The sequence below is a fragment of the Dendropsophus ebraccatus genome, chromosome 4 (genome assembly GCF_027789765.1).
Source record: "Dendropsophus ebraccatus isolate aDenEbr1 chromosome 4, aDenEbr1.pat, whole genome shotgun sequence".
Taxonomy (NCBI): Eukaryota; Metazoa; Chordata; class Amphibia; order Anura; family Hylidae; genus Dendropsophus; species Dendropsophus ebraccatus.
Window position 1 is genome coordinate 95,381,367 of NC_091457.1, and position 27,496 is coordinate 95,408,862.

The 27,496-nt window shown below is 45.2% G+C and overlaps 1 protein-coding gene across 6 annotated transcripts; it reads left to right on the forward strand.

Moving 5' to 3' along the window:
• The first annotated feature begins 153 nt into the window (after positions 1-153).
• On the forward strand, positions 154-26,613 carry LOC138788445 (meckelin-like). Of its 6 annotated transcripts, XM_069966306.1 has the most exons (28): positions 154-355; positions 3,026-3,105; positions 3,660-3,741; positions 3,850-3,925; positions 4,144-4,201; positions 4,281-4,313; positions 4,810-4,872; positions 5,594-5,694; positions 7,670-7,766; positions 7,982-8,059; positions 8,179-8,244; positions 8,903-9,044; positions 9,122-9,239; positions 9,325-9,415; positions 9,878-9,934; positions 10,142-10,240; positions 10,656-10,754; positions 11,425-11,520; positions 11,600-11,699; positions 12,085-12,203; positions 12,386-12,526; positions 12,642-12,722; positions 15,061-15,177; positions 15,259-15,375; positions 16,194-16,298; positions 17,198-17,300; positions 25,065-25,207; positions 26,356-26,612. In XM_069966306.1, the coding sequence occupies exons 1-28, from the start codon at positions 178-180 to the stop codon at positions 26,434-26,436; spliced, it is 2,721 nt and encodes a 906-aa protein (XP_069822407.1). In that variant the 5' UTR covers positions 154-177; the 3' UTR covers positions 26,437-26,612. The 6 variants fall into 6 exon arrangements, 5 of the variants coding, with proteins under 5 accessions (XP_069822407.1, XP_069822408.1, XP_069822409.1 ...); XM_069966307.1 differs by lacking the exon at positions 10,656-10,754 and having other exon boundaries at positions 26,356-26,613; XM_069966308.1 differs by lacking the exon at positions 25,065-25,207 and having other exon boundaries at positions 26,356-26,611.
• Positions 26,614-27,496: the final 883 nt, after the last annotated feature.

Genomic DNA, 27,496 nt, shown 5'->3' on the forward strand with positions numbered 1-27,496 from the left:
GGCACCGTATAGGTTAACAATAGGGACTGAGGGGCTGAGAAGGTAACATGCTGGTTGTGACTGGGAGACGGTCAGGTGACTTATAGGTGGTTACAGTTATGTCAGGTGACCAATAGGCCTGGCGCTTGTTGCTGTGTACCGGTTGCTATGGACACGGAGGGGCCAGTGCTGAGCACCATGCAGCTCCCGGTTGCTCCCCGCTCGCTGCTCCTGCTCCTGGGGCTCGCTCGGTTCTGTCTGCCCCAGTCCACCTCTGCCCCCTTCATCCAGCCGGGAAACTGCAGCGGCAGCCAGTACTACAGCGCCGTCCAGATCTCCTGCAGCAGCTGCAGCTCCGGACTAAGGTCTTCAGATGGTGAGTGCAGCCATGGTGGCTATAACTCCCATCAGCACCATGGGGGTTGTAGTATGGCAGCACCATGGGGGTTGTAGTATGGCAGCACCATGGGGGGTTGTAGTATGGCAGCACCATGGGGGGTTGTAGTATGGCAGCACCATGGGGGGTTGTAGTATGGCAGCACCTTGGTGGTTGTAGTATGGCAGCACCATGGGGGTTGTAGTATGGCAGCACCATGGGGGGGTTGTAGTATGGCAGCACCTTGGTGGCTATAACTCCCATCAGCACCATAGGGGGTTGTAGTATGGCAGCACCATGGGGGGGTTGTAGTATGGCAGCACCATGGGGGGTTGTAGTATGGCAGCACCTTGGTGGTTGTAGTATGGCAGCACCATGGGGGTTGTAGTATGGCAGCACCATGGGGGGGTTGTAGTATGGCAGCACCTTGGTGGCTATAACTCCCATCAGCACCATAGGGGGTTGTAGTATGGCAGCACCATGGGGGGGTTGTAGTATGGCAGCACCATGGGGGGTTGTAGTATGGCAGCACCTTGGTGGTTGTAGTATGGCAGCACCATGGGGGTTGTAGTATGGCAGCACCATGGGGGGTTGTAGTATGGCAGCACCATGGGGGTTGTAGTATGGCAGCACCTTGGTGGTTGTAGTATGGCAGCACCATGGGGGGTTGTAGTATGGCAGCACCATGGGGGTTGTAGTATGGCAGCACCTTGGGGGTTGTAGTATGGCAGCACCTTGGGGGTTGTAGTATGGCAGCACCATGGGGGTTGTAGTATGGCAGCACCATGGGGGGTTGTAGTATGGCAGCACCATGGGGGGTTGTAGTATGGCAGCACCATGGGGGGTTGTAGTATGGCAGCACCATGGGGGGTTGTAGTATGGCAGCACCATGGGGGGTTGTAGTATGGCAGCACCATGGGGGGTTGTAGTATGGCAGCACCATGGGGGGTTGTAGTATGGCAGCACCTTGGTGGTTGTAGTATGGCAGCACCATGGGGGTTGTAGTATGGCAGCACCATGGGGGTTGTAGTATGGCAGCACCTTGGTTGTTGTAGTATGGCAGCACCATGGGGGGTTGTAGTATGGCAGCACCATGGGGGTTGTAGTATGGCAGCACCATGGGGGCTGTAGTATGGCGTAGATATTGTGTCTCTAGTCCCAGCTTTTCTTAGAACTCCTGTTCTGCTTATGGATTGTACTGATGATGATGATGATGATGATGATGATGATGATGATGATGAAAAGTCCCAGCATGCCTTGTGTATTAAATGTGCCAGCAGCAGGATCTGCGCACAAATAGATGATCTGCTGTGCGGATTCCATATCTGTAGCTTGCCCACATTCTGCAGATACGCTGAATACTTTTTCTGGATTTACACCATTGAATTCAGTGAAAAAGTCCAAATCCACAGTAAATCCAGAATTACAGTTTTCAGCAACATTGTTATAACTTTATCCGTGCTCGGCAGATCAGATTACATAAGTGATGGGCTGCGGAGTAGCAGTGTGCGCTGATGTAAAAACCTGTATACACACCTGTCCATGCTCCCCAGTGTTCTTCTAGCTTCTTGCCTCTGCCCGCAGCCGCAGCTGGAACTTCTGAGACGGTCTTTGAAGTGACAGGCAGCTCAGCCAATTACTGGCCATATCACTGTGCCGTCCCAGACAGTGATTGGCTGAGCCAGGGCTCTGACCGGCTATGAAGTTCCGGCTGCGGGCAGAGGGCAGAAGCGAGGAGAACAGCGGGAGTATGGACAGGTATGTATAGGGTTTATTATTTTACACTTAAGGCAAGGGCTGCACGGACATCACTAACAATGTTCTGTACATACAGTAGCCTACATTAGTGATTGGGCCTGTTGGGCTTGATGCTGGGGTTTCATTGCTAAGGATTTATGCAACAGCCAATGATTGAAAGAAGCACGCTGATCACATGCTACATGTGCATTCAGAGACCCTTTCACACTTCCGTTCATTCTGTCCCCAAACGCAACCCATTCATTTTTATGGCCCCATATTCACACCAGATGTGTGTTGCAGCCGGGATCCGTGCCACAAAAAATACTGGAGAGTCATGACTATGCAGCACAGATCCCCAGTAGTGAATGAAGGGGTCTGTGGTAGTGTGAAAAGGTCACTGATGCCTGCGGGTGCACATCAGTATTGCTGTCCATAGCTGCCGTACATGCTTGTGAACACGGCACTTCCAAAAAGGTTTTTCTGCTCGTGAAAGAATTTTATTCAAATGAAAAATAAAGTGTCACAATCCGACCAGATCAAGGTACAAGAAAAGTGTAAGAAGGCAACGCTACTGGCGACGTTTCGGTCGTGCATCCGACCTTCCTCAGGCCAATGTAGCCATACTGCAGACAAAATGTGGTGTGGGTAGAGATCTGGTCATAAAATTATTTCATGAGCAGAAAAAACCTTTTTGGAAGTGCCGTGTTTGTGTCTACATATATGCAGCTAGTCAGGAGTCTGGGAAAGCCTTTTTTTGAATAAAAGCCTTTTCCTTTAGGTCTATACAGATTTGGAGCCTATGGATGTAAAATAATAATATTTCTTTTTAGTGACTGCAAGAAGAGATCCTAAAAATTAAAAGTTGCTGAACATTTCATATTACAATGATTTTGTTTTAAAGGGAACTAGATTGGTCTCTTTTGGTTCTAGGTCTTGCATGCACCTGTCCATCTGGTTCCGCTGTCAGTTCTTTGGGTTCCCCACAAGTCGTCTGTAGTCAGTGCCAGGCTGTAAGTACACCCTATCTCCTCAGTCTGTTCAATGGTAACCTGTAGTTGTAAATCCATTACCACCCTACAGACCGCCATAAAAAAGGGCAGAGCCGAGTTCTGACTATCTCCAGCTGTTCCTCTGTCTCTTCTGTATATGTTACCAGGAAAGCTGGGAGATGGTCATTATGAGCACCATTCTACATTCTGCTTTCCTAGAATACCGTGTGGTTTTGACCTGTCTTTCCCAGGAACGGATAACTAACTAGCTGACTTTGGCTGGGTTCACACTGCGTTTTTGCAATCCGTTTTTTTTCATCCGTTTTTTAAAATAAAAAAACGGATGAAAAACGGATTGCAAAAACGGATGCCTTTGTGTGCATCCGTTTTGATCCGTTTTTCCATTGACTTCCATTATAAAAAAAACGGATCAAAACGGATCCGTTTTTTTAGACGGACACAAAAACGTTGCTGAAACTATTTTTTTTGTCCGTTAAAAAAAACGGATCCGTTAAACGGATTGCAAAAATGCAGTGTGAACCCAGTCTTTCCTTGTGTATAATTTCTCTATGTAGAATGAGATTGTGTCCCTGGATAAGAGAACCTGCCTGAAGTGTGGCGGCAGCAAATGCACCTGTGACAGCAGTGAAGCTAAAGGTAAGAAGACCTGTGACCCCCGGTGCACCTCATGCTTTTGCATCTGTATGTGGTATTTCAGCAGCTTCATGGCTCTAGGAGATTTCTCACTTTTTTTTCCATTTTTAGTGGAAAATTTAATAGACAAGACTTATACATGTGTCTTATGTACGAAGGGAACAAGGCCTAACGCAGCTGGAGACCAGTAAGTGACAAGCCATAAACTGCTATGTTTTTATCCCTGTACATGTTCCATGGATACCCCTGATGTTACTATTTACTGATCACCCATGTTATGAGGTACTCATTGTCCTTTGCTACAATGTCTCTATCACCCATTGTCACAGTGTGTTCATTGTCCATTGTTTGTTCATTGGTCCATTGACTGTTTTAACAATTTATCACCTTGACTCTTTCCTGCAGGTGTGAATTGTGTCCCCCAACCTACAGCAGTACCTGCAGCTGCCCCGTTGGCCAGGAGGTAAGTGTCATCATCATGTGACATCCCTGTCTGTGGCCTGTGACTTCTCTATGCTGACTCTTCATTCATCTCTCTGCAGAGTGGAGGCCTCTGTCTTCCCATCGCTAATCAGGTAATTTCTATCCACAATAGTTACCAATGGGGACATTATACTATTGCAGATATATGACATAGGCTCATAGGCTATTTTTGGCTGTTTTGCGACCGGTTTTTTTCGGCCATCACTTTGGCGCCAAAACATAGCCGATTTATGCAAATAATACTTGAAACTGACATGTTTTGGCACCAAAATGACGTCCGTTAAAAAAAAAACGTTTGTGAAACAGCCAAAGAGAGATGTGTGTGAGCCTAGACATTGTAGCAAACCTACAATAAGCTATAAGAAGTATTAAAGGAGAACTATGTTATTACATAAGCAAAGTTAGACAAAATCCTAATAGACACTAATTATGGGAAAAGATAAGTTGTGTGAACATAGCCTTACACTGTATCTGCTACAAATTTATTTATTTTTGTTATTATTTATATATAGAGCAGCCTTAATTCTAGAGCGATATTTATGGATTTGTTGTGTGTAACAAACTGTATGTATGATGATATATCCACAGGAACTGACATCAGTGACACTATGGGAGTCTCTGTACCTGTACGCCAGTTATGTCGTTTGTATGGTGAGTCAGTAATACCCGAATCTTTAATACTCACAGGGTCAGCTGGTCCATATTAGCCATAAGATTAACCCCTTATTGACATCCATCATACATGTACAGTCTGCATAGCATGCTAGTACTTCTATTACATTTTGCCTGAACTGTTTTGTCAATGTACAAACAATGGTACAATCAAGTTCCTTAGGAGGACTTAGGGTATGATAATATGGATAAACCTCTTATTGCTTTTTGGAATTCTTTAAACTGTTAAATTATAACATCATTCCTCAAACAGAACTTTTCATATATTGCTGCCCATGGTGAGAAAATAACAAACAGCCTATTGTTACCTTTTCGTCCCCCTCCCTCATCACCGGTGTCCTTCTTCAACATTTCCGGGTCATTAGTCAATTACTGGCTGAGAAAGTCTCAACCAGTGATTGGCTAAGCAGGCTGTCACCCTCAGACAAGTCCGTCTCAGAAGTGAAGGCGAGATTGTCTCATCCGGGACTCAAACAAGACGATGTTAGAGAAGTGCAAAAAAGTAAGAATAGGCTGTTTGTTATTTTCTTACCATAGGCAATGGTAGGCAGGGGTTGTGAATTCTTGCACAGGCTTGGGGTTTTAGTTAAGCCATGTAAATATCAGTACACTGAAAATGTAGTAACCTACAAAAGGCTACCACTGCGGCTCTAGTATCTTCTGATGTCACCCCCTATAATCTGTATGTTCATATTCTCAGGACTATAACAACATTACTGCCTGCCAAGTCCTCACTAACATGGTCATTATGAATGCCTTCTCCAGCAGCAGCAAGGCCTTTGAGCTCTACAGCAGTATCAGGTGAGTCAGGGACCACAACCCCAAGTATGACACTGGTGTGGCTGCAAAATTATACTAGACAGTGAGAAAAGCCTTCAACCTTCAACCCTGCTGCCTCTATACTGCTATAGGGATAGCTGCTTCCTTAAAGCGTAACTGTCATGTTTTTTTTTTTTATTGCAGAAATCAGTAGTATAAGTGATTTTAAGAAACTCTGTAATAGGTTTCATCAGCCAAAAAAGCCTCCTTCTGTACTCAAGAAGCAATCTCCCAGCCTCCCCCCTGACTTCTTATCTGTGCATTATCAGGCAAAAACGTCTTCATTACAGAGAAGCCAGTGAAGACGGATTCTGCTCTCTCCATTGTAAGCCTATGAAGGGGGGAGGGGCTGAGGGAGATGAGGGAGCAGGAAGAGGTGACATGAAGGTCAGCTGTTTGTAGACTCTCTGGGCACCTAAAACGCTAAATTCAGGTGTCAGAAAGGTCAGTGCTTATCTATGAACTTACTGAGAGAAGATTGCAAGGTGTTGTGCTCTGCAGGACTGCTCCGTGCTCAGTCACTCCTAACAGCCCCTCCCCTCTCCATAGCCACATAATGGAGACAGAAATCCTGCTTCATCTGATGTGAGGGGGAAGGCTGGGAGATTGCTTTTTTACTACAGAAGGAAACTCTTTTAGTACATAAAACCTATTACAGAGTTTCTTAAAATCGCTTGAACTGTTGATATTTAATGTTTTCAGAAAAATGACCCTGAAATGACAGTTACGCTTTAACTGCTCACAAGTGATTAGCCCCCTCTACCTCCTTTTACTGTAAGGCCTCATTCACACGCCAGTATATTTTTGCTGACTGAAATTTGTGTCTGCATTTTGGCATCTGCAATCTGCTAAAAACCATCTATAGTGCACATCCGTAGCATCTGTGTTTTTTTGCTGATACCCTGAAATTGTACAGTGTTTTAAACTAGGTGTGTTGTGTTTAGCACTTTTTGCCGTTGGTTTGCGGCTCTAATAGATTTCTATAATGGAAATGTGCTTCAGTTGCAGTCTGCATTACAACATGTTTTATATTTTTTGCGGAATGCAAATGCAGAGACAAACAATGCGGATTGTGAATAACCCTATTAAAACGCCATTTGATCTATCTTTGCCAAAAATTGCAGATCCGCAAATGAGGACACTTTTTGCGGAAGTGTGATTAAGGCCTAAGGGTCATTTTAGATGGCCCAGTGCGCAGCCATTTGCAGCCTCAAACAAGCATCAATTAGTGAGATGCCAATAACATTCATTGTTATTGGCTGCACATCTCCTGTTTACACATGGGAGATGTGTGTCTGATGCTCACTCATCAGCTGATCTCTGGCTCTTCTACATGGGCCGATTATCAGCCAAATAAGCATTCATAGGAATCATTCCTTATTGTCCCTTGTAACATTTATGTTTATTTTACTTGCTTTTTTGTGGCATGTTATGTATTTTAACCTATTATGCTATATATGGCACACTCATGGCATTCTAAAAATAAATAACACTAATGCTGCGTTTAAACACGGAACGCTTACCGGTCGAATTTGCACAATAAGGATAGAATTTGAACAATAATCGTACGTGTAAACGCAGCGAACGATCAAGCGACGAGCGAGAAATCGTTCATTTTGATTCTACAACATGTTCTAAAATCGTTGTTCGCAAAAAATTCGCAGATCGTTCCATGTAAACAGTCGTTCACCGATTTTTCCTATGTGCGAGATAGACTTAAGCGATCGCAAAACGAATTTTCCGTACGATATATCGTTCCGTCTAAACGCTGATCGTTATAAAAAAAAATTTGTTACTTCCAAATCGTTAATCGCACGATTGGGCGAATTATCGTTCCGTGTAAACGCAGCATGATGCTGTCCCATGAGCTCCCCATAGTAAAAGCAACAATTTTTGGTACTTGTTACACCCCTTCCTTCATCCTCCGTCAGTCACTAACTCATAGTTTTTTCCCTAGTTCATCCAATCCATTTTTGCCACCTGTGATTTATAGCACAGCAACACAACTAGGCAGCACTGCACCAACCAACCTGTCTTATCAAAAGAATGCACCGGTGAGTTGTTAAAGGGCCAGTCCAGCCTCATGTAAGTTAAGCTTAATCATTATATAATGAGCACTTTTCTCATAGACTGAGTTCACCATTTTCAAGATCTCTTTTTGCTGTCTGTATGCTTGATGTAAAAACAGAAACAATTACACTGTCACTCAGATGTAATGAGATTCAAAGTCTGTATCATCATATCGGCCTCTGTTACTTTTTCCTGACAGATTCAGTTCCGGTTGATGAAGTACGATGTTCGTGGAAATTTTTTAGGTTGGGAAACTCTTAAAGGAGGGACATTACAGGTCAGTCAGAAGGCTGTGCACTAGGTGGTAGTGCTGTGAATCTGCCCAGTGCATCATGGTGACCATAATGGTAACTACATCCAGTACTTACCCATCTTCCTTGTGTTTTGTTCCTATAGATGTGTCCGTCTACACAGAACATCTTGGATGCCGCTTTTAAATTTGGAACATTTTATAGCTTGTCGGTGAGTTATAATCTCACTGCAGTCATCATCACCTCGTAGCTATAATGAAGCTTGATGATAATCTTGTAACATTACAGATGTGAGCCAGCACATGACAGACTACTTTGACCAACATAACCAGAATCAGATTCTGTCTGATTTAACATGGCTTGCCCACAAAATAAAATAAGGCAGCTGATTTAGACAGGACCTGACATCTAGTTAGATCAGGCCACAATATTTTTTCAATTTCTTTTTATTTATTTTATTTTTCTATATATTTTTCTATTCTTTTTTCCTATACAAAAAGAAAATTTGACAGAATTGTATCCAGCAAAGAAACGTTTTGGAGGTTTCTCTTTTAGGATAAATATGTTTTTGTACTCATCATTGAGCTCACATCTGCTAGGAGGCAAGGCATTTAACCAATGTTGGACAATAAACTTTTGTGCTAAATAAAGTATCCTAGCTATTGTTAACTTAGTTTCTTTTCTGGACAGGCACATTATCTACATACCCAGACAGGAATATAAGAGGAGCAAGAGTAGTGGATAGAATTAAGTAAATCCATGACCCAATAGTTTTTTATTCTTTCTAATACTGCAATCTGTCATTCCTCTCTGTTAGCTATGCAGTAGAACACAATCTAATCTAATATTGCTGTTTATGTTGTGTACAGTGTTCTCTACAGGTAGCTGATCTCTTTCCGAAGGTGCCAGAGCCCATATTTTATGAGTTATTCCTGTTGTACACCTCTACTAGTGGCACCACAATGCTGTGGCCAGTACCCGTGTGGAATGCAAATATCAGAGGCAATGGAGGTATATTACATTCATTTAGTTTTGTGTTTGCACCCAGTGATCCCATGACTGTTTGTCTAATGTCAGGTATTTTCCAGGGACTCTTGGCTCCAGAGCTCTGAGGCGATTCTTCCTGGTTGACGGCATCTCAGGCAGACAGTTAAATCTCTCCAGTGTACCCACCTATGTCACAGTCGCCACAAGCCTGACCCTGAGGTGATGTCATTGGCAATGCTTCCAGACTCATAAAGATCTGATTTCCTCCACTGCAAACACTAATCACATGGCCTTTCCCTTACAGTGTGTACATGCCACTTAGTCCTCCGAGCAGTACTCCCCCTGTCCAGCTGACAGTGCAGTATGAGAAGCAGGGTCTGCAGGCAGCGGTACAGGTAAACTATTAGATGTAGCGATGTGCGCCCGACACCTCATGATTTTAGGTCTGGACCTAAAGAAATGATCAGCTGATGATCGTTTCATCGGCTGATCGTTCTCTTGATCTGGTCGATTATTGCTCCATGTAATAGGGCCCTTATTTTTCAGTCACATCCAAAGCTGCATGCGATCAACACTGTGTAAACAAAAGCCCAGTTGCTAATATACCTTTTATGTTGGAAACACTACATTTCCCATAATACACCACTGCTGGACATGCTGTATGCAGACACAGCCAACAGGGGGCAACAGGTGTGCATCCGTAAGGTATCCGGAACAGCCTTGTTACTGCAGCTCAGGATGTGAGTGGAGTTTATAATGCAGTAATTTATCTGGGGGATACTGGTATCTCTCTATATTAAGTGAGGTTCCTTTACCTGATGCTCTCCTATTCAGCCTCTTTGTTTGTTTCCCATCAGGTTTCATTTGGCGTCACCTATACACAGAGCCAGGGGACATATAAACAGAACACAGATGTGAGTGACACCATCTTTACTATATGGAACAGAAAATCATTTATATGTAAAAGAAGCACAGTTAATTTGAATGTCTTCATTTTCACAATCTCTGCTTGCTTGCAGCGTACAGGAACAATATAGTTTACCTTGACCTATACTTCTGTCAGCTGATCATGTTACAATGCATCTAGCTGGAATTATAACAGAATGATTTGTCTTCCATAGATTGCCATTGGGGTGTTGGGCTCTATAGCTGGTATCCTGGCAATTCTAGAGACCAGTAGTTGGCTGCGGAGATCTGGTCAGCAGAACATTGGCCTTATGGTAAGTTTAAAGGACTTAAACTGCCCTAAGAGGGACATTACACCTGCTGTCTTTCATCTGTACATTCACTGTGAATGGTGAAATGCACCTTATTGTTATTAGCCATTGTGTTTTTGGCCCATTTTGGAAGGAGTATCCCTTATCATATTTGTAGGGATGCCTGTGTAGGAATGCCCAATACTGCTGTCAGAGCAGGGGCAATGGAAGCAACAAGTTTGCTGCCACAGGACATCACAGTACTCAGATGTAGTAGAAAGTAGCCGAACATAAGGAGTCTCCTTTAGTAGTGCCCTGCTGCAACGATGATCACATGTACCGGGGGGGGGGGGGGGACATGATACAACCACAGTTACCCAGACTGATTGTAAATTTTGGTATGTATTTTCCATTGTCTCATAAAACCCTATTTCTGTAGATGATTGTTAAATTCCTGGCTTTCGCGTGTGGTGCACTGGCTAACACTTTTTTCCTTGTGGTATATGGAATCGCAGTCTACTGGCTGATTGCCTTTAAGGTAAAACAATTAACCCAGTAGAAGTAAAATTGTTCATTTTTTTCAATGTACTTCAACTATAATACAGCCCCCTATGTACAAGAACATTCCTACTATAATACTGCCCCCTATGTGCAAGAATATTCCTACTATAATATTGTCCCATATGAACAAGAATATAACTATTATAATACTGCCTGTTATGTACAATCCACATGTGAAGGTTTCTCTGAATAAACTGAAATTTTATGCAGCAGATCTGTGAGTGCAAGTGCTTTTTCTCACCTACATATTTGTGATTAGCTGTATTTAGACTGTGCACCCCTTTGGATGCTTTTTCTGGAGGCCAGATCGTCTATCTATATATATGTCATTGCCTCTGTTACTTGCCTATTGCCTACATGACATTGCCTCTAATACTTGAATGCTCACAGTGGTGCCAGCTCTCAATATCTCTATATTAATAACAACTAAAATACTGCCCTCTATGTACAAGAATATAACTGCTATAATAATGTTTCCTATGTACAAGTATATAACTTCTATAATACTGCCCCCCTATGTGCAAGAATATAACTGCTATAATAATGTTTCCTATGTACAAGAATATAACTACTATAATAATGTTTCCTATTTACAAGAATATAACTTCTATAATACTGCCCCATTTGCCTTTCTTTACATTTTGCAGGGTCAGACATCAGTGGTCAGTGTGACTTTACCTCCAGCCATGGGGCAGGTGGAGACAGATTTTATCATCTACTTATCTGTGGCGTTTTCACTAAAGGTAAGGGGTGTTGTAGCTTGTGTATGAGATTTGTGCTTCCTCTGCCATATGTGTTGCATCATGCTTCATTTCTCTCCAGGCATTGGAACTTATTCACTTGCTCGTCTCACAGCTCACATACAACATCTTCCTTATCGATTGGGAGAAACCAAAGGACAAAACGCCATCCGGCACACAAGGTTCATACAATTAATACATTCCTGGGTTCACAAATATTCACATATTTTTAAACATTTTTGAATTATATAAAGATCCATTGTTGGGTAAACCGTTCTAGTTGATCATAGTATTCTATCTAAAACCAGAGCAGTGGGAGCTTAAAATTTGATGGATAGTTCTATCTGGATAGTCTGCATAGTTCTATCTATGATTCTGTTTAACTTGTGTTTTATATCCCAGCTCTTTCTGGACTTGGTAGGCAGCCCTTTTCAATGATTGACAGCTTTCTCAGTATGAGTTTGAATACAGACATACAGTAGCTGACAATCATTTACTAGCTCCATCCACTGAACTCCTATGCCTGAAAAATAGAGTAAAAGCTCTTTTTCCCTCCACCTTTCCCAGGAAAGTCAAATGTCAGCTTCTGGAGGACCATCCTGGTGGCCAACGAGTGGAATGAGATTCAGACTCATCGGAAGCTTAGTCCTCTCTTCCAGCTCTTCATGGTGCTACTGTTGCTGGAGGTAAACCAATATTGTGATCATAAAGTAAATATAATTTAGCTTTATGATTTTCTCCATTAGTGTAGCAACAATGTTGACATTTGCACCATGTTACTTTGGTTGCCTACATTCTATAGGAAAAATTCAGATAAATAAACTTGAAGATTGAAGTATGAACACATTCTGCATCCTTCCTTGTATAGGTTGTGGGCCTCAAAAACATTGCCACCAAGGATCTAAACCTGGACCTCAACCCATCAGCTGGAACCTATCAGGCCCCAATGAGCATTATTCTGAGATTTGGAATGTCTGCCTCAATGTGGCTGGCTATTGGTATCGTGCAGGTCAGTGTTTGGGATTATTATTATTATTATTATTATTATTTTTATTGCAGTATGTGATTAGATTAATTTGGTATAATGCAGTAAGTCAGTACTTTTCTTTCTTTCTGTATTCCAGATTCTGTTCTTCATCTTCATTTATGAGAGATTCTTTGAAGATAAAATTAAACAATTTGTCGATTTATGTTCTCTCAGCAATGTGAGTTGTTTCTTAGTAATTTTGTATCAAAGTCTTTTGCAGGGGACATTTCGAAGAGCCCAAAAGTAGAATGAGGACAACCACCCCCCCCACATACACACCTCCATCTTTATTGCACTTTAGCAGTAATCAATCTTTATATCCTTAATTGTGTATGGACTAATTTTTGAGTAAAGTAATACCTCTGTTGTCAAACTCAAACGGTTCTGGAAGGCTGTTCCAGAACAGACCAGTTTGAGAACCGAGCTATGTTCCCAAAGGAAACAAGGTAAGTGTGTTTAATCGTTTTTTAAACTCCATGGGTCAAGTGCTGAGGACCCGGCCCACAGAGTGTAAAGACTAGCGGTAAGTAGTGGTGCATCGTGCACCACTACTTACTGTAAAGGAGTGTGGATTCCTGTCATAATGACAGGAATCCCTGCGCTAAACCAAGCTCCAGCCCAGTGATGTCCTCCCTCTTCAGGCAGCCGTCGCATTTAGCTGCATAGGAGACACGCCAGCCACCTAGGGAGGGAGGATGAGACTGTAACGGAGCTCGGGTCACCTCCAATACATTGGCATCCCCCACGTGCACCCCCAATACACCTTATACTACCAGCAGCCCCGGAGCTCCTGTATGGTGACGCCCTCCCTCTCCAGATGGCCAGCGCACTCAGCTGCATAGGAAACACGCTGGCCACCTGGAGAGCTGCTGGACTGCTGGTAGTATAAAGTGAGTTGGTGGTGCACTTGGGGCCTGCCGGTGTATTGGGGGTGACCCGAGCTCCTGCACAGTGACATCTTCCCTCCCCTGGCGACCAGCGTGTCTCCTATGCAGCTGATCGCGTCAGCTGCATGGAGAGGGAGGACATCATCGTGCAGAAGCTCCGGTGATGCTTTTATCCTCTTGGACCGCAGGTAGTATAAAGTTTGTTGGGGATGCCAGTGTATTGGGGGTAACCATAGCTCCTGCACAGTAACATCCTCCCTCCCCTGGCCAGCATGTCTCCTAAGCAGCTAAGTGCACCAGCGACCTGGGCAGGCTGGATGTCACTGTGCAAGGTTACAGTTTAGAGTGAGGATTTCCGGCATTATGACAGGAATCCCCGCTTATGTGAGCCTTGGTGTCCGAAGACCTCAATAACTGTCAGCTCAACAATAGTTCGAACACTGAGGTATTACTGTATATCTTAATAGGGAGCTCTGGTTTTCTGATACAATTCTGGATTCCTGCAGCCACCACTAGGGAGAGCTAAGTACATAAACTTATACAACTAGCATTGAAAGCAGTGGGAATTGTATAAATCTGTGTGCAGTAAGCCTATTTTGCATCTGTATTATACTTAGTTTTTTGTACACAGCTGTGCCTGGTAAGTAGTGTTGAACAGACCTGTCAAACTGTTTGTCAACGTTCTCCAAACCCAAACATTCAGCATTTGATTCTCTGCAGCTGCAGAAGTTTGATGCAGGGAGTCCTGGAAAACATGGGCTGTATCTATGTTTTCTTGGCAGCCATAAGCTGTATCCATGTCTTCCTTGCAGCCCTAGGAATCCATATTTTGCAGCCACAAGGAATCAAATGCTGAGCATTTGGGTTCTCAGAATGTTGCTGAAGTTTGACAGGTCTGCTCAACACCACTGATAACTCATAACGAAGCATCAAACCTTATACAAGTGCCAATACCCCTTGAATGAGCTGACTGATGGCTGGAAGTCTGACCTCTAGCAATCTGATATATTGATAGCCTCTAATGGTGCTTTTAAACCAAGCGATTATTGTTGAAAGATTTGCAATAACGATCGCTTTCTAGCGATAATCTTTACGTGTGAACACTCCCAACATGTTCTCAAATCGTTGTTGGTCGTTCGCTAAAAATTTGCAGATCGCTTTGTGTAAACAGTCTTTTACCGCTACGGCCGCCGAATGGCTGAGCTGCCTTGAGACATCATGTCTCATGCGGCAGCTCACATCAGGAAGCGACCACGGGACGGGGGTACGGGGCGCCGCAATCCGGGAACCGGCGATGGAACCGGGAAAGTAAGTCACCTGTGCCGTTTATAACTACCCCCTCCCTGGCCATTGGTATAAAATACCCCCGGACCTGAGTACCCCTTTAAGCGATCTTAAAACGATTGCAATAACGATTTTTCCAAACGATATATCTTTCCGTCTAAACGCTGGTCGTTATAAAAAACTAATTGTTACTCTGAAACTGTTAATTGTTCGATTGGGCAAATTATCGCTCCATGTAAACACACCATTAAAGGCACCCTATAACACCTGGCATCAGTGATTATAATAAGTGTCTGAGGAAGAGTATTTTTAATATAATTTGATTATATTCTGGCATTCTGGCAGGTGTCTGTTTTCATCCTTACCCACAAGTGCTACGGATATTATATTCATGGGAGGTCAGTGCATGGACAGGCAGATGTTAGTATGGAGGGCATGCTGGACAACCTGCGCAAAGAGGAGGCAAGTGCAATCATATAGAGAACGCATTTGCTTAAGTTTATCCCTTTGCGGATTTTGTTAATTTTTTTTTTTCCTCTGCAGGAAAACTTGTGTCCTCTGAGGGGATTAGAGCCCAGCTCCGAGCTGCAGACATTTGAGATGCTTCTGAGTGAGCGGGTCCGGGAGCAGTACGAGAAGATAATGCAGCCGCTGTCAGAAGTAATGAAAGGGATACTGTCACTCCCCCTTTGCCACTGGCAGGTCTCGATCTCTGCACAGTCAGGTAACACTGAGTAAAATATGTCTCACAATTTTTTTTTGTGTGCTCCGGGTCAACCTTTATCTAAAAATAGCTTAATCCACTGCCAAGAGTGTCCTGGAGGCGGGGCATGTTGGCTGTTGTGCCCCCATATCCTGCCTCTGCTGAAATGCATGCCCCCCACCACCACTTTCTGATGTTGTAGCTGAAGACCAAATAAAGGTTTGCAGGGCACCATCTCCTGCCATTACAGAAGACGACACTTGCATGGCTTTATCTTTGCCCCTCACCTACAACGTTGGAAGGGCGGCGTGCACTTCAGCAGTGTTACTCAATGTAGCAATGTTACTCTTTACAGCAGATAGAGGCTATTTTTAGATTACAGATGATGCTGAACACACTAATAAAAGATATTTTGGGGCATATTTCACTCAGAGCTACCCATTGGTCCTGAGATCTGCAGCTGTGTCCCCAGAATCCTTTGCAAAATAAGTGAATAGCAGCATTATAGATGATTGGGGCACAATAGTCTAATTGCTTCGTAAATTTGTATTTATAGGGGTTGTCCAGTTGCTAGAGTCGCATGTAAATGAGCCAATTTTAGGGGTTATTCTGCTCCTGGTCTTTTGGTATTCCAGTTTATGTTACAGTTTCATGCCAGAATGTTAAAATTTCTGGATTATATAAGGCCAGGTTAAAAGAATTTTACTGTACTGGTGGTCAGGTTAGGGGTCCTTCTTATGAATACTGCTAAATCCTTTGACTGTCTTCGTTCCAGGCCCCCAGAAACACAAAAGGAGGGAATGAGAAGAACCCAATGTTACAGCAAAGGATAAAAACCTATTACACCATAAACCGCTTCCTGTCCTGTTTCCTTGATCATGTGAGTCCACACTGACAGTGTTAAAGGGATACATAATTTTCATAGTGGAGGTAGTTGTAAGGTTCAATGCCATATGGTGTACCAGGACTCTTTGTGCCACCATTATATCCCAATGTACATTTTGCATGTATTAGCTTCCTCAGGGGGTTCTTTATTTTATAATGGTTTTCATGACCTTTTTCTTTTTTGGGTGTACAATGTATGGATAAGGTCTCAAGTTAATATTGTTCAAGATATTGATTTATCCATACATTGTACACCCAAAAAAGAAAAAGGTCATGAAAACCATTATAAAATAAAGAACCCCCTGAGGAAGTGTATGTTTCAGACTGACATGATTGATAAAAATGTATAAGGATTTGTGGTTATGGTGATTGATTTTCTAGAGATTTGTAGTGTAACTTTCTAATAGGCTTTTATATGGGTTCATTAACATTTATGGTGTAAGTGAATGAGAAAATTCATGTTTACATTGAGAGAAGGAAAATTGATCCTGATACTTCTCACAGCTGAGCATTTGTTACAATTGTACCCAGCCTAGACAATCCTGTGTGAGGTAAATACATTATCTGCACTAATCCCTCTCCTGTTTTACTGATATAATATATCGTGTTTAGCCAAGAGTCCTTTCACACGACTCGAGATGCTGTGTACAGTAGCAAACAAGTGCTGATGAGCAAGAGCCGTGCTTGCTTGCAATGTGTTCACAAGGCACAATTAATCGAGCTGCCAGGCCGCACGAACGATCGCTGCATCGTTCGTACGGCTATTTAAATGCAATGTTATTGGCCGCACATCTCATGCTTACACAGAGATATGTAGCCGATAATGATGATTTTTACAGCCACACTAAAGGTCTATTACACTCCTGTATATGGTGTCTCTGGTCCCACCTGCAGGTCTATAAGGACATGGATTACATGGTGAAGGACAAGCTCTTACTGGAGAGCGTCATGGACATTGAGTTCCAGCAGCCCATTGAGAAATCTTTATTTTACAATGGTGAGTAGTCAGCTTTAGTTGTCAGCAATATCTGGGAAGATGGGTGACAACCAATATGGCTTCTGTATTAAATTGCCAATGTATGCTGTGAGTTTTAGATTAACAACAGTTGGATTGCTATACTGTATTTGCTTAACCACTGATTTTGAAAGGAGAACTCTGGGTAAACCTTGTTTTTCTACATCCCACCCATATCACAAAGTTATGCAATAATGCCATATAAAGTAATTACATATTCAATCAACTTACAGATTTTTCAGTCCCCACTGTGCCCGCCGGAAGTTCCCAAGTTCTAAAGAAATGTGTTTTGTCAGGACTTGGCAGGTTCTTCAGCGCCATCTTGGGTTGTAACGTAGTCCCTCAGCATCACTGGTGGTGGTGTATTACTAAGACCGGGACGGCACCTCCCTCATTGCTGCATCAGTGGTGTAGGCATTATGTTAAGAACAGAACGGCATCTCCCACACTGAGCCTGTAAGTTTGAGGACCTGGAACCGTAAAGGAATAAAAATGGTAACGATTACACAAACATGTCGCCATCATTGCACTCAACATCACTATAACATGCACACTTTCTTTTGAGAGCTTGGCCCTAAGCTGTACTGAGTAGTGCTAAGCTCTCGCAAGAGATCACAGAGCTGAGAGAAAGTGTGCATGTTACAGTAATGTTAAGTGCAATGGTGGCTACATGTCTGTGTAATCTTTAGTATTTGTGATTCCTTTACAGTGCCAGGCCCTCACGATGCTTCTCATCCTAATTCCCATGGAGAGGGCAGACACAGCTAGTAGGGCAGTACTGTGGATGGCACAAAGGCGGTACAAGTGCAACAAGGAATGCTGGGAGTTTAGGCAGAGAGGTCTGCGCTGGTCCTGCTGAAAGCGAAAGTGCAGGAGGAATCCAGCACTCTTCGGGGTCTGGGAGAGTGGGGATTTTATGTGTAATCTGATTTTATTGACAACCAAACGCAAACAGCATATACAAAATCAATGCAATCTCAGTACATGACGACCTGCAAGTCGCCTGGTGTCACATTTTAAATTATTTAAAGAGCAAGAGAAAGAGCAGTGCAATGTCAACATTTCCAAACATCGGTACTACCAACACGGCAGTGCACTATAACGCAAACCGCAAGCCTAATAAAAAAAAAAAAAAAAGTCCTGCAGGTTGCAGGGGAGAGGAGGAAGAGAAAAGGAAAAGAAAAAGAGGGAGGGGAGGGGGGGGAAAGGGAGGCTGAGGAGGAAAACGGAAACTCAAAAAGAGGGGAGGAAAGGCGGGCAGGGGGCAGACCACTGAGCCAAGTGCCATAACAAGTACAGCGCTATAAGAGCATAAAGCACCCTTACCTAACGGGTGAGAGCAAGGAAGGCCTCTGAGTCCATAAACAGGCGCCAGGGGAACCACACCCTATCAAATTTAGTAGACTGCTCATGAGCCTCCGCAATCAGCTCCTCCATTCTACCCAATTCCCTGAGTTCACTAAGCCACTCCATTAGTGTAGGCACCCTGGGTGTTTTCCAGTGTCGGGGGATAACCATGCGTGCCGCAGTCAAAAAATGTCTCAACATCCCTTTCTTAATGGTAGCAAGGGAGCCCGGGATCTGTGACAGTAGGGTCAGCTGTGGGGAGTTGACGATGGTCCTTCCAGAATATGCATTGTAGATGGTCAAGATCTTATCCCAAAACTCTCGAATGCTCGGACATGCCCACCAAATATGTAACATGTCACCAGCTTCCGTGAGGCATCTCCAGCAGCGGTCAGAGACCTCAGGGAACATTGCATGCAAGGAGACTGGGCAAAAATACCATCGTGAGAGGATCTTGTAATTTTTCTCCTTTGCCTTAACGGCCATAGAAGCACCATGAGTAAATTCGCAAATTTTCTGGAAGGACTGACCATCAAGAGATACATTCAAATCGCGCTCCCACTTGTCAAAGAAGGAAGGTCTGTCAGGATTTTCGATACCAACCAGAATCTGGTATAGGACAGATATGCAATGTGGGATAGCTGAGGTGGAGACAACTAGATTGTCAAAGTCTGTGAGTGCAGCAACGTACGTGCCTCTTGGGAAGAGAGTACGTAGGAATGAAGCTAACTGCCCGTATTCCAGCCAGGACAGCCGATGGTCCGGGGATTGAGCTTGGAGTATCGCCACAGATGAGATGGCATCACCCGTCATGCAGTCCCTAACCCTAGGGCAATCAGACCGTTCCCACAGAAGAAATCTGTGTGTCCGCAGGCCAGGCGGGAATGATGGGTTCTGGAGTATCGGGGAAAGCGGTCCCGGTACCACAGATAGTTTGTATTTAGCAACGCTCCTATCCCATACGCATAGCGTATGTGGGATAAAGAAGGGGAGACCAGACAGAGAGTGGCGTATTTCAGGAGAAATCCATGGCAAGAGAGAGGGGGCAACCGGGCTCAACGAGAACTCTAGATCCACCCACCTCTTAGAGCCCCGACAATGTACCCTGTCCAGAACTCCACGCAGGACAGCCGCCTCATGATAGAGACGCAGATCAGGGAGCCCCATACCCCCCATGGACCGAGATTGAGTCAGGGTGGAATATGCAATCCTGGGCTTGCAGTTTCCCCAGATGAATTTTGAGATAGCCCTGCGTAGAGTCCTGAAGAAGGCAACGGGGACCACAATGGGAATAGTTTGGAAGATGTATAATAGTTTAGGAAGTATGTCCATCTTTACAATGGCCATCCTACCAAACCATGAGGTTGGTTTCAGAAAATAAGAGGTCATGTCTGCGAGAACCCTGTTCAGCATGGGGGCATAATTCAGATCAAAAAGAGAACTTAGCATAGGCGGGAGCTTTAATCCCAGATAAACTATGAAGTCCATTTGCCACTGAAAGGAAAAGGAAGCCCTGACCGCTTCGAACACAGCCTGTGGGATGGAAATATTAAGCCCCTCGGTTTTTGTCAGGTTGACCTTAAAATTACTGAGGTCACCAAACCGTTGAAACTCCTGCAAAACAGAGGGAAGCGTGGTGATGGGGGATGAGATGTAGAGCAGGAGATCATCTGCATATAATGCTAGCTTGTGGTGGTCCCGTCCAAACACGACACCCCGGATGACCGGGTTATGTCTAATAGCAACCGCCAGGTGTTCCATGGTTAGAATATAAAGCGTGGGAGACAAGGGACAGCCCTGGCGCGTGCCGTTATGAATCTCAAAAGAGCTAGACAACAGCCCATTGACTCGCACACGTGCCGAGGGACAAGAGTACAAGGCCATTATTCTTTCCACTATAAGTGGGCCAAGTCCCACTCCCCGTAGGACCATCCGCAGGAACCCCCAATGCACACGATCGAAGGCTTTCTCCGCATCGATAGAAAGAAGGCACAAAGGGGATCCCGAACGGCTAGCCCACGACATCAGGGTGAGAGTCCTCAACGTGTTGTCCCTTGCCTCCCTGCCGGGGACGAATCCCACCTGGTCAGTGTGAATGAGTTGGGGGATATGACAGTTCAGGCGCGTGGCCAGCATTTTGGAATAGAGCTTGAGATCACAATTAATGAGCGAGATAGGACGGTAATTCTTGCAATATTTAGGATCTCGTCCAGGTTTGGGCAGGACCACCACATGTGCCTCCAGTGATTGGCGAGGGAAAGGGCACGTCTCTGAAATACTATTGAAGCATTTAGTCATAATAGGCAGTAAAAGATCTTTAAAGGTCTTAAAAAAGCATGCAGTGAAACCATCTGGCCCTGGGCTTTTACCCCCCTTAGCGTCGACAATAGCACCCTTAAGCTCATTTTCAGTAAAAGGGGAGTCCAAACCCTCAACAGAGTCCGCAGGTACTTTAGGCAGCTCCGTATCTGACAGGTATGCAGATATTCTAGACTCCAAGGCCTGAGCTGGCATCTCCGAGAAGCGGCCCTTAATGTTGTACAGAGAGGAGAAATAAGACCGAAAGAGATCAGAGATCTCTCTGGGATTGTGTATAGCGTCGCCAGCATGGTCGAGGAGGCTAGGAATATGTGCAGCCTGTGTTCTCGGGTGGATCAGTCTAGCTAATGTTCTGCCACATTTATTGGCATGCTCATAAAGGTAGCTGCGGTACCGCTCCTGTTGGAAGAGGATGCCTTATTAAGAAGGTCTTTTAGCTGTTCCCTAGCAAGTGTCAACGCGGTCAGAGCCTCGTCAGTGGGATTCTGTTTATGCGTCTTAGAAAGAGCTTCAACTTTATCTGCCAGCTGGACAATTTTAGCGCTCCTGTCCTTTTTGATCCTAGACCCCTGCTGAATAAGGGTCCCCCTGACAACAGATTTCAGTGCCTCCCACTGCATAGGAAGGGCCGTGTCATCGTTAGCGTGGTCAGTAATGAAGTTAGTGATCGTTTGAGTAACAGCCGCTTTACACGCTACGTCTTTGAGAAGTGATTCGTTCAGGCGCCATGTCCATTCCCTGGGTACCAACCCCGGCAAAGTCAATGATAGGAAAATAGGAGAGTGATCAGACCATAAGGCATTACCTATCGTGGCCGAGGGAGTGAATGTTAAAGCGTACTGGGCGATGAAAAACATATCCAGTCTGCCATAGGTGCGGTGTGCATCCGAATAGTGGGTAAAGTCCCTATCCTTGGGGTGAAGGATGCGCCAGACATCCACTAAACCGTGGAGACCAAGGACAGAACTCGCCATTGTATATTCAGAGCGCGGCACAGCTGTTTTGCCAGAGGAGGTATCCAGAGAAGGGTCCATGACCAAGTTAAAGTCCCCCCCCAGAATCAACACGCCCTCTATAAACGTAGAAGCCACTCTGAGTATGGCCCTCAGGGAGCTGCCCTGACGGGAATTGGGGAGATAGATGTTGCCAATAGTATAGATCCGGGACTGAATGTCCAACTTGAGGAAAACGTATCTCCCCTTAGGACAAATCAAGGAATCAAGCAAAGTGTGCGGCAATGACTTGTGTAATGCTATGGAGACCCCCTTTGATTTGGCGTCAGGATTGGTACTATGTGTCCATACATTATAGTAGTTAAGCCGCATGCGAGGCGCACGAGCAGTCTGAAAGTGTGTTTCTTGTAGCAATAAGATGTGCACCCTCTGTCTATGCATGGAGTAGAGAATCTGAGACCGTTTTTGTGGGACATTCATTCCCCTAGCATTAATAGAGGCAAGCTTGATGTCGGCCCCCGCCATGTCGGCCCCCCCTCCACCCGCCAGGAACGCAGAAAGGGAGGAAAAGCAGAGGGAAGGAGGAGGGTGTAGGAAGAGAACAAGGGACGGAGAAGAGAGAGAGAAAGAAAAAAAGAAAACAAGGGGGGGGGGAAAGAAAGACTGAACCTGCAGTCAGAAAAAGAGGGCTACCAAGAGAGATAACCCCGAATCCGGGTAGTTCCGTACTACCAGGAGAGACCCAAACGGGTACAAAAACGCTCTAAGCGTCTATTCTAACGAGGGACGGACTAACAGATGAAGGTCTGTAAATCCGTGACAGGACACCAGAATAAAAACTAATTATGTAACATAAGTACACCCTATAAACATATGCAACATTCTAAAATAAAGATTAGGAATTAGAAAGCACCCCTTAAAGAACTAGCCAAACTGACATACACAAAGCCCCCCCCCCCTTCCCCCCTCCCCCCACCTCCGTGAACATAGAAACCAGCATAATCGTTGAACTAGGCCGCTGTAACCTAGTGACCTTGGGTATATACCCCATAAACAGAAAAAGGCATATGAAAAACAAATATGGGCTGAAAAGATATAGCCTAACAAGCTACGGCACCGTATGGCAGGACAGCATGGCCTTCACCGACCAGAATGTCCTCAGTCCCCGGAGGCCACTGGTCCAGGGGGGTGAGAGGATCTGCCCAGAGTCATCGGTGGAACCGGATCCCAGTCTGGTAAGGTCATCGGGGGTAAATCCAACGCGGATAAGAAGGCAGGCAGGTCTTCTGGCGTATGCAGCTCCAGTCTTTTGCCGCCCCTCCGGACCACCAGCTGAAAAGGAAAGCCCCAGGAATACTGGATGTCGCGTTCCCTTAACAGGACCAACAGGGGTTTGAGAGCCCGTCGTTGAGAAAGGGTGGTTCTGGAGAGGTCCTGAAGGAAAATCAGCTGGGCTCCGTCAAAATCAACAAAATCCATGTTGCGCACTGCCTTCATGATGTCATCCTTGGTACGGTAGTGGTGAAGCCTACAGATGACGTCCCTAGGCCGGTTTACATCGGTCGAGACTGGGCCTAGAGTACGATGAGCCCTGTCGATCTCAAACTCCGCCCCTGGTGGCCGGTGGAGAATGGAAGCAAACAGATCCTGAAGGGAAGGAATAAGATCAGCCGCTCTGGTCGCTTCAGGAAGGCCTCTGATACGGATATTATTCCGTCTACTGCGGTTTTCTGCGTCATCATGAAGCCTGTAGAGATGACGAATTTGCCTTTCTTGAGTAGCAAGCGTAGCCTGAACATCATCCACCGTGGTAGCTAAGGAGTCTTGTTCAGCAGCAATATCAGTAACCCTCGCCTCCAGGGTATGTACATCAGATTTGAGAGAAGTAAGTTCTTGTTTGTATGAGGTTTCCAAGCGCTCCACAAACTTTTCCATATCTGAGCGCGTGGGCAGCAATTTCATGTATTCTTTCCAGTCCCATTCTGAGCCATCATGTATAGGGTTAACAGATGCAGCAGAGCTGGTGCGGGTCAGATCACTGCCCCTAGTGGTGGAGAAGGGGAGTGCAGCAGGGGACAGAGAAGACATGCTGGCAGCTAACAGTAAATCTGAGGCTGGGAGACAGACTGTTTCACTGCAGGGAGAACAGTTTATGATAGTCTCTGTGTCCCTCTGGCTGGGACTGGATGATAGTGCTGTGCTGGGGCTGGGAGCAAAGTCCACTGCTGCCCTGGAATGGATGCCGGAGGACACTGCCGCCCCAGGATGGGGGCTGGGCAACACTGCAGCCCGGAGGTGAAGATGAGGGGGTATTGCCGCCCCGGGGTGAGCTCCAGTGGATCCCGCTGTCTGGAGGTAAGAGCTGGGGCACACTGTGTCCCGGATGCAGGGACCAGGGAGCTCCGTCTCCCCAGCGGCAGGCGGCGTAAGCGAGTGCCGTTCCGCCACGGGCGCAGCTTCAGGGGGCTGATGGGAAGGCCGAGCCGCGTCCGTGTACTCGCGGCTGCTGGACCCCGGGGAACCAGGTGCCGACGAGGCCGGAGCCGGGGCTCTTACCGCTGTAACCGTCGGGCCCGGGAGGCGATAGCTGGAGGAGGCCAGTGGTTGTGGCGGCGCTGCGGGCGGGTGTGCAGCTGCTGCTGCGGCGGCCGCCTGTGCCCTTGTCACGCGGGACCCGGAAGTCTTGGAGGCCGCAGGCCGTGCAGGTAGGCCGCAACTTGCAGGGAGGAAAAAGCGGTCTAAGCTTCCCTGGGAGGGCTGGGGGTCAGATGGTCCTGTGCCTGGCTTGTTCCTCCGACGGACCCGAACCATTTGGGGTGCAGTCTGTCCGTTTTGGGGTGTAAAGGGATGCTGTCTGGTGTCCTGTCCCCGGAGCTCACAGAAGATGCCTGCTCACTCCTCCATAGCCAGGCCACGCCCCCGAGAGTGGGGATTTTAGATGAAATTGATCACTATGTAAAAGGTACATTTGATACTGTACCCTTTTTTTGGGATGAGGCAAGAGTTGTCCTTTACATGGAACAAGAAAGTAAAACTGCAGTGTATCCTTAATACTGCAGCCTGGGAAAATGATATAGACCCCAATTGTTGAGGATTAGAATCTCATTGTCCTGTTTTCCTATTCCAGATGATCGGTATCACTTCAGCCGCACTCTATTCTACAGTAATGAGCTTGTGCTGCTTCTCTTTGACACCCTCCTGTTTTGTGTCATTGATCTGGGGATACAAAATTTTGTGCTGGCAACGATTATAACCTTCCTGGTGCAGATGGTAAGGTTTTTTTGTTTGTTTTTAAATAAACTTTTTCCTAGTAGTTTAGGAATGTCTGTAGTCACCAGTATTTGGCCAGATCTTAGTATGGCTTTCATTATATGCTGCAGTCACCATTAATAGTGACATCCAGATTGTGAACCAGCATGAGAGCTGGCTCCGGCTTTATGGTGAGGGCTGAGCTTTTTAGCCCACCACATAGCAGATAGGTTGTGAAACATCTGACAACTGCAAACATAAAACAAAAATATTCCAAACAAAAAAGGTGTATATGATCGTGTTCCTGGTACCTTGCAATCTATATACCACAGTTACCGGTATACTGAAAGTCGGTATATGTACTTTACCCATCCCAGAAATGTTTCACAATACAGATGTAGTACTGATAAAATAGCAGCGCATATTTCAAGTAAACAAGTCAAATAGTAACATGTTAGCCTTGTTAGTACCAGTTAGTGGTACTTGGAGGTTTGCTAGTGTATTAAAGGGATATACCTATCTTGGACATTTATGTCATAGCTGCAGGATATTCCATATATGTCGGCAAGACGCAGATCACACGGGAGGTTGTGTAAGGTGGTTTCGGGGCTTCACTGCCCCATTCATCAGACATCAGATGTCTGATGAAGGGGGGCAGTGGACCCCCGAAACGCATCACATTTATACAATAAAGAAGATCACTAATCTGCAAAGAGCCTGACAGCGTCTTCTTCTGAATTGGGAGATCTGAACCTGGCCTTCAAAAAGGGTTTTGGCGCCTACGTGTGATCCACAGCAGCTTGGGGAGATTCTATCTTTTTGATTCTTTCCAAAAAGTACATTAAAAAAAAACATTCACACGAGAGAGAAAAACCAAGCAGTTTGCAGTGAAGAAGCAAAAAATCCACGCACTCTTATGTAAATGCTCAATGGTGCAGTTTATTGTGGTAATTCACTTGAATTGTGAGTCATGTGCAGTTATGCAACAAATGCTCAGTTGCTAGATGTTGCAACAAGGACTTATTGGCCCCTCCTGGGCCTTTCTCAACGTCAAAAACAAGTAAAGGAGGGAAGAAAGTTCATTAATGCCATGTGTCACACAGGGAAGATGGCAGAATGTGTGGCTTTATCTTTATACATTATGTTCCTGTATTTTTCTCTACTTGCAGTTTGTGAAGATTTTACGATCAGAAATTGGAAAGAAGAATCTGTCAAGGCAAACACTGGTGGAGGAAAACTTCCTAATATAAAAAGGCAGTAGCAGCTGCCTCCAGAGATCTGGATCTGTCAGGTCTGTAGCAGATGCAGAACTGCAGACACAGGTAGATAGGTGATAGGGAGGTACAACAAATGATGACTTTTTCTTTGCTGATGGCCATTTGCAGAGATTTAAAACTGCATTTTTCTTTGGAAGCTGAAGTGCCGCAGAAATTAAGCTGAGCCCCATCATGCACACATATTCCCTTTCACATCCTCCCTCTCCTGGCTCAATTTAATTTCTGTGACACTTCAGTTTTCAAGGAAAAACGCAATTTTAAATATCTGCAAATTGCCATCAGCAAATACATCACCCATCTGCCTGTGTATGCAGCTCTTGTTATGGCCCTGACAGAATCCCTTTAAAACGACTCTGTACCCACCATCTGACCCCCCCAAACCACTTGCACCTTTGGATAGCTGCTTTTAATCCGAGATCTGTCCTGCGGTCTGTTCGGCAGGTGATGCAGTTATTGTCCTAAAAAAAGACTTTTCCACTTGAAGCCTCGTGCCAAACGGGAGTATCTGTGCCCTAACTTTGCACCACCCCTCCGTCCCTCCTCCCCACCCTCTTCATCATTAGGAATGCTCCAGGCAGATTGCCTCCTATTCCCCACCTGTGGCAGCCCGTCACATGGGCTGGATCGTTAAGGACCTGTGCAGTTTTCAGCATGGAGAGAATGTTTCAGTGGCATTCCTAATGCTAAAGAGGGTGGGGAGGAGGGACGGAGGGGTGGTGCAAAGTTAGGGCACCGATACTCCCGTTTGTCACGAGCTTCAAATTTAAAGGTATTTTTTTAGGACAAAAACTACATCACCTGCCGAACGGACCGCAGGACAGATCTTGGAATAAAAGCAGCTATCCGAAGGTACAAGTGGTTTGGGGGGGTCAGATTGTGGGTACAGAGTCGCTTTAAGCTCAAGTCTGAGCTTTCTTGCATTATGCAGTATCCAGCTTAACTTATCCAGGTGATTCTAAGATCCTAGCTTGAAAGACTCTGCGTTCACCATGCGGGTTGAATTATGTGATCATTTTCCTGCTAGTGACGTTGC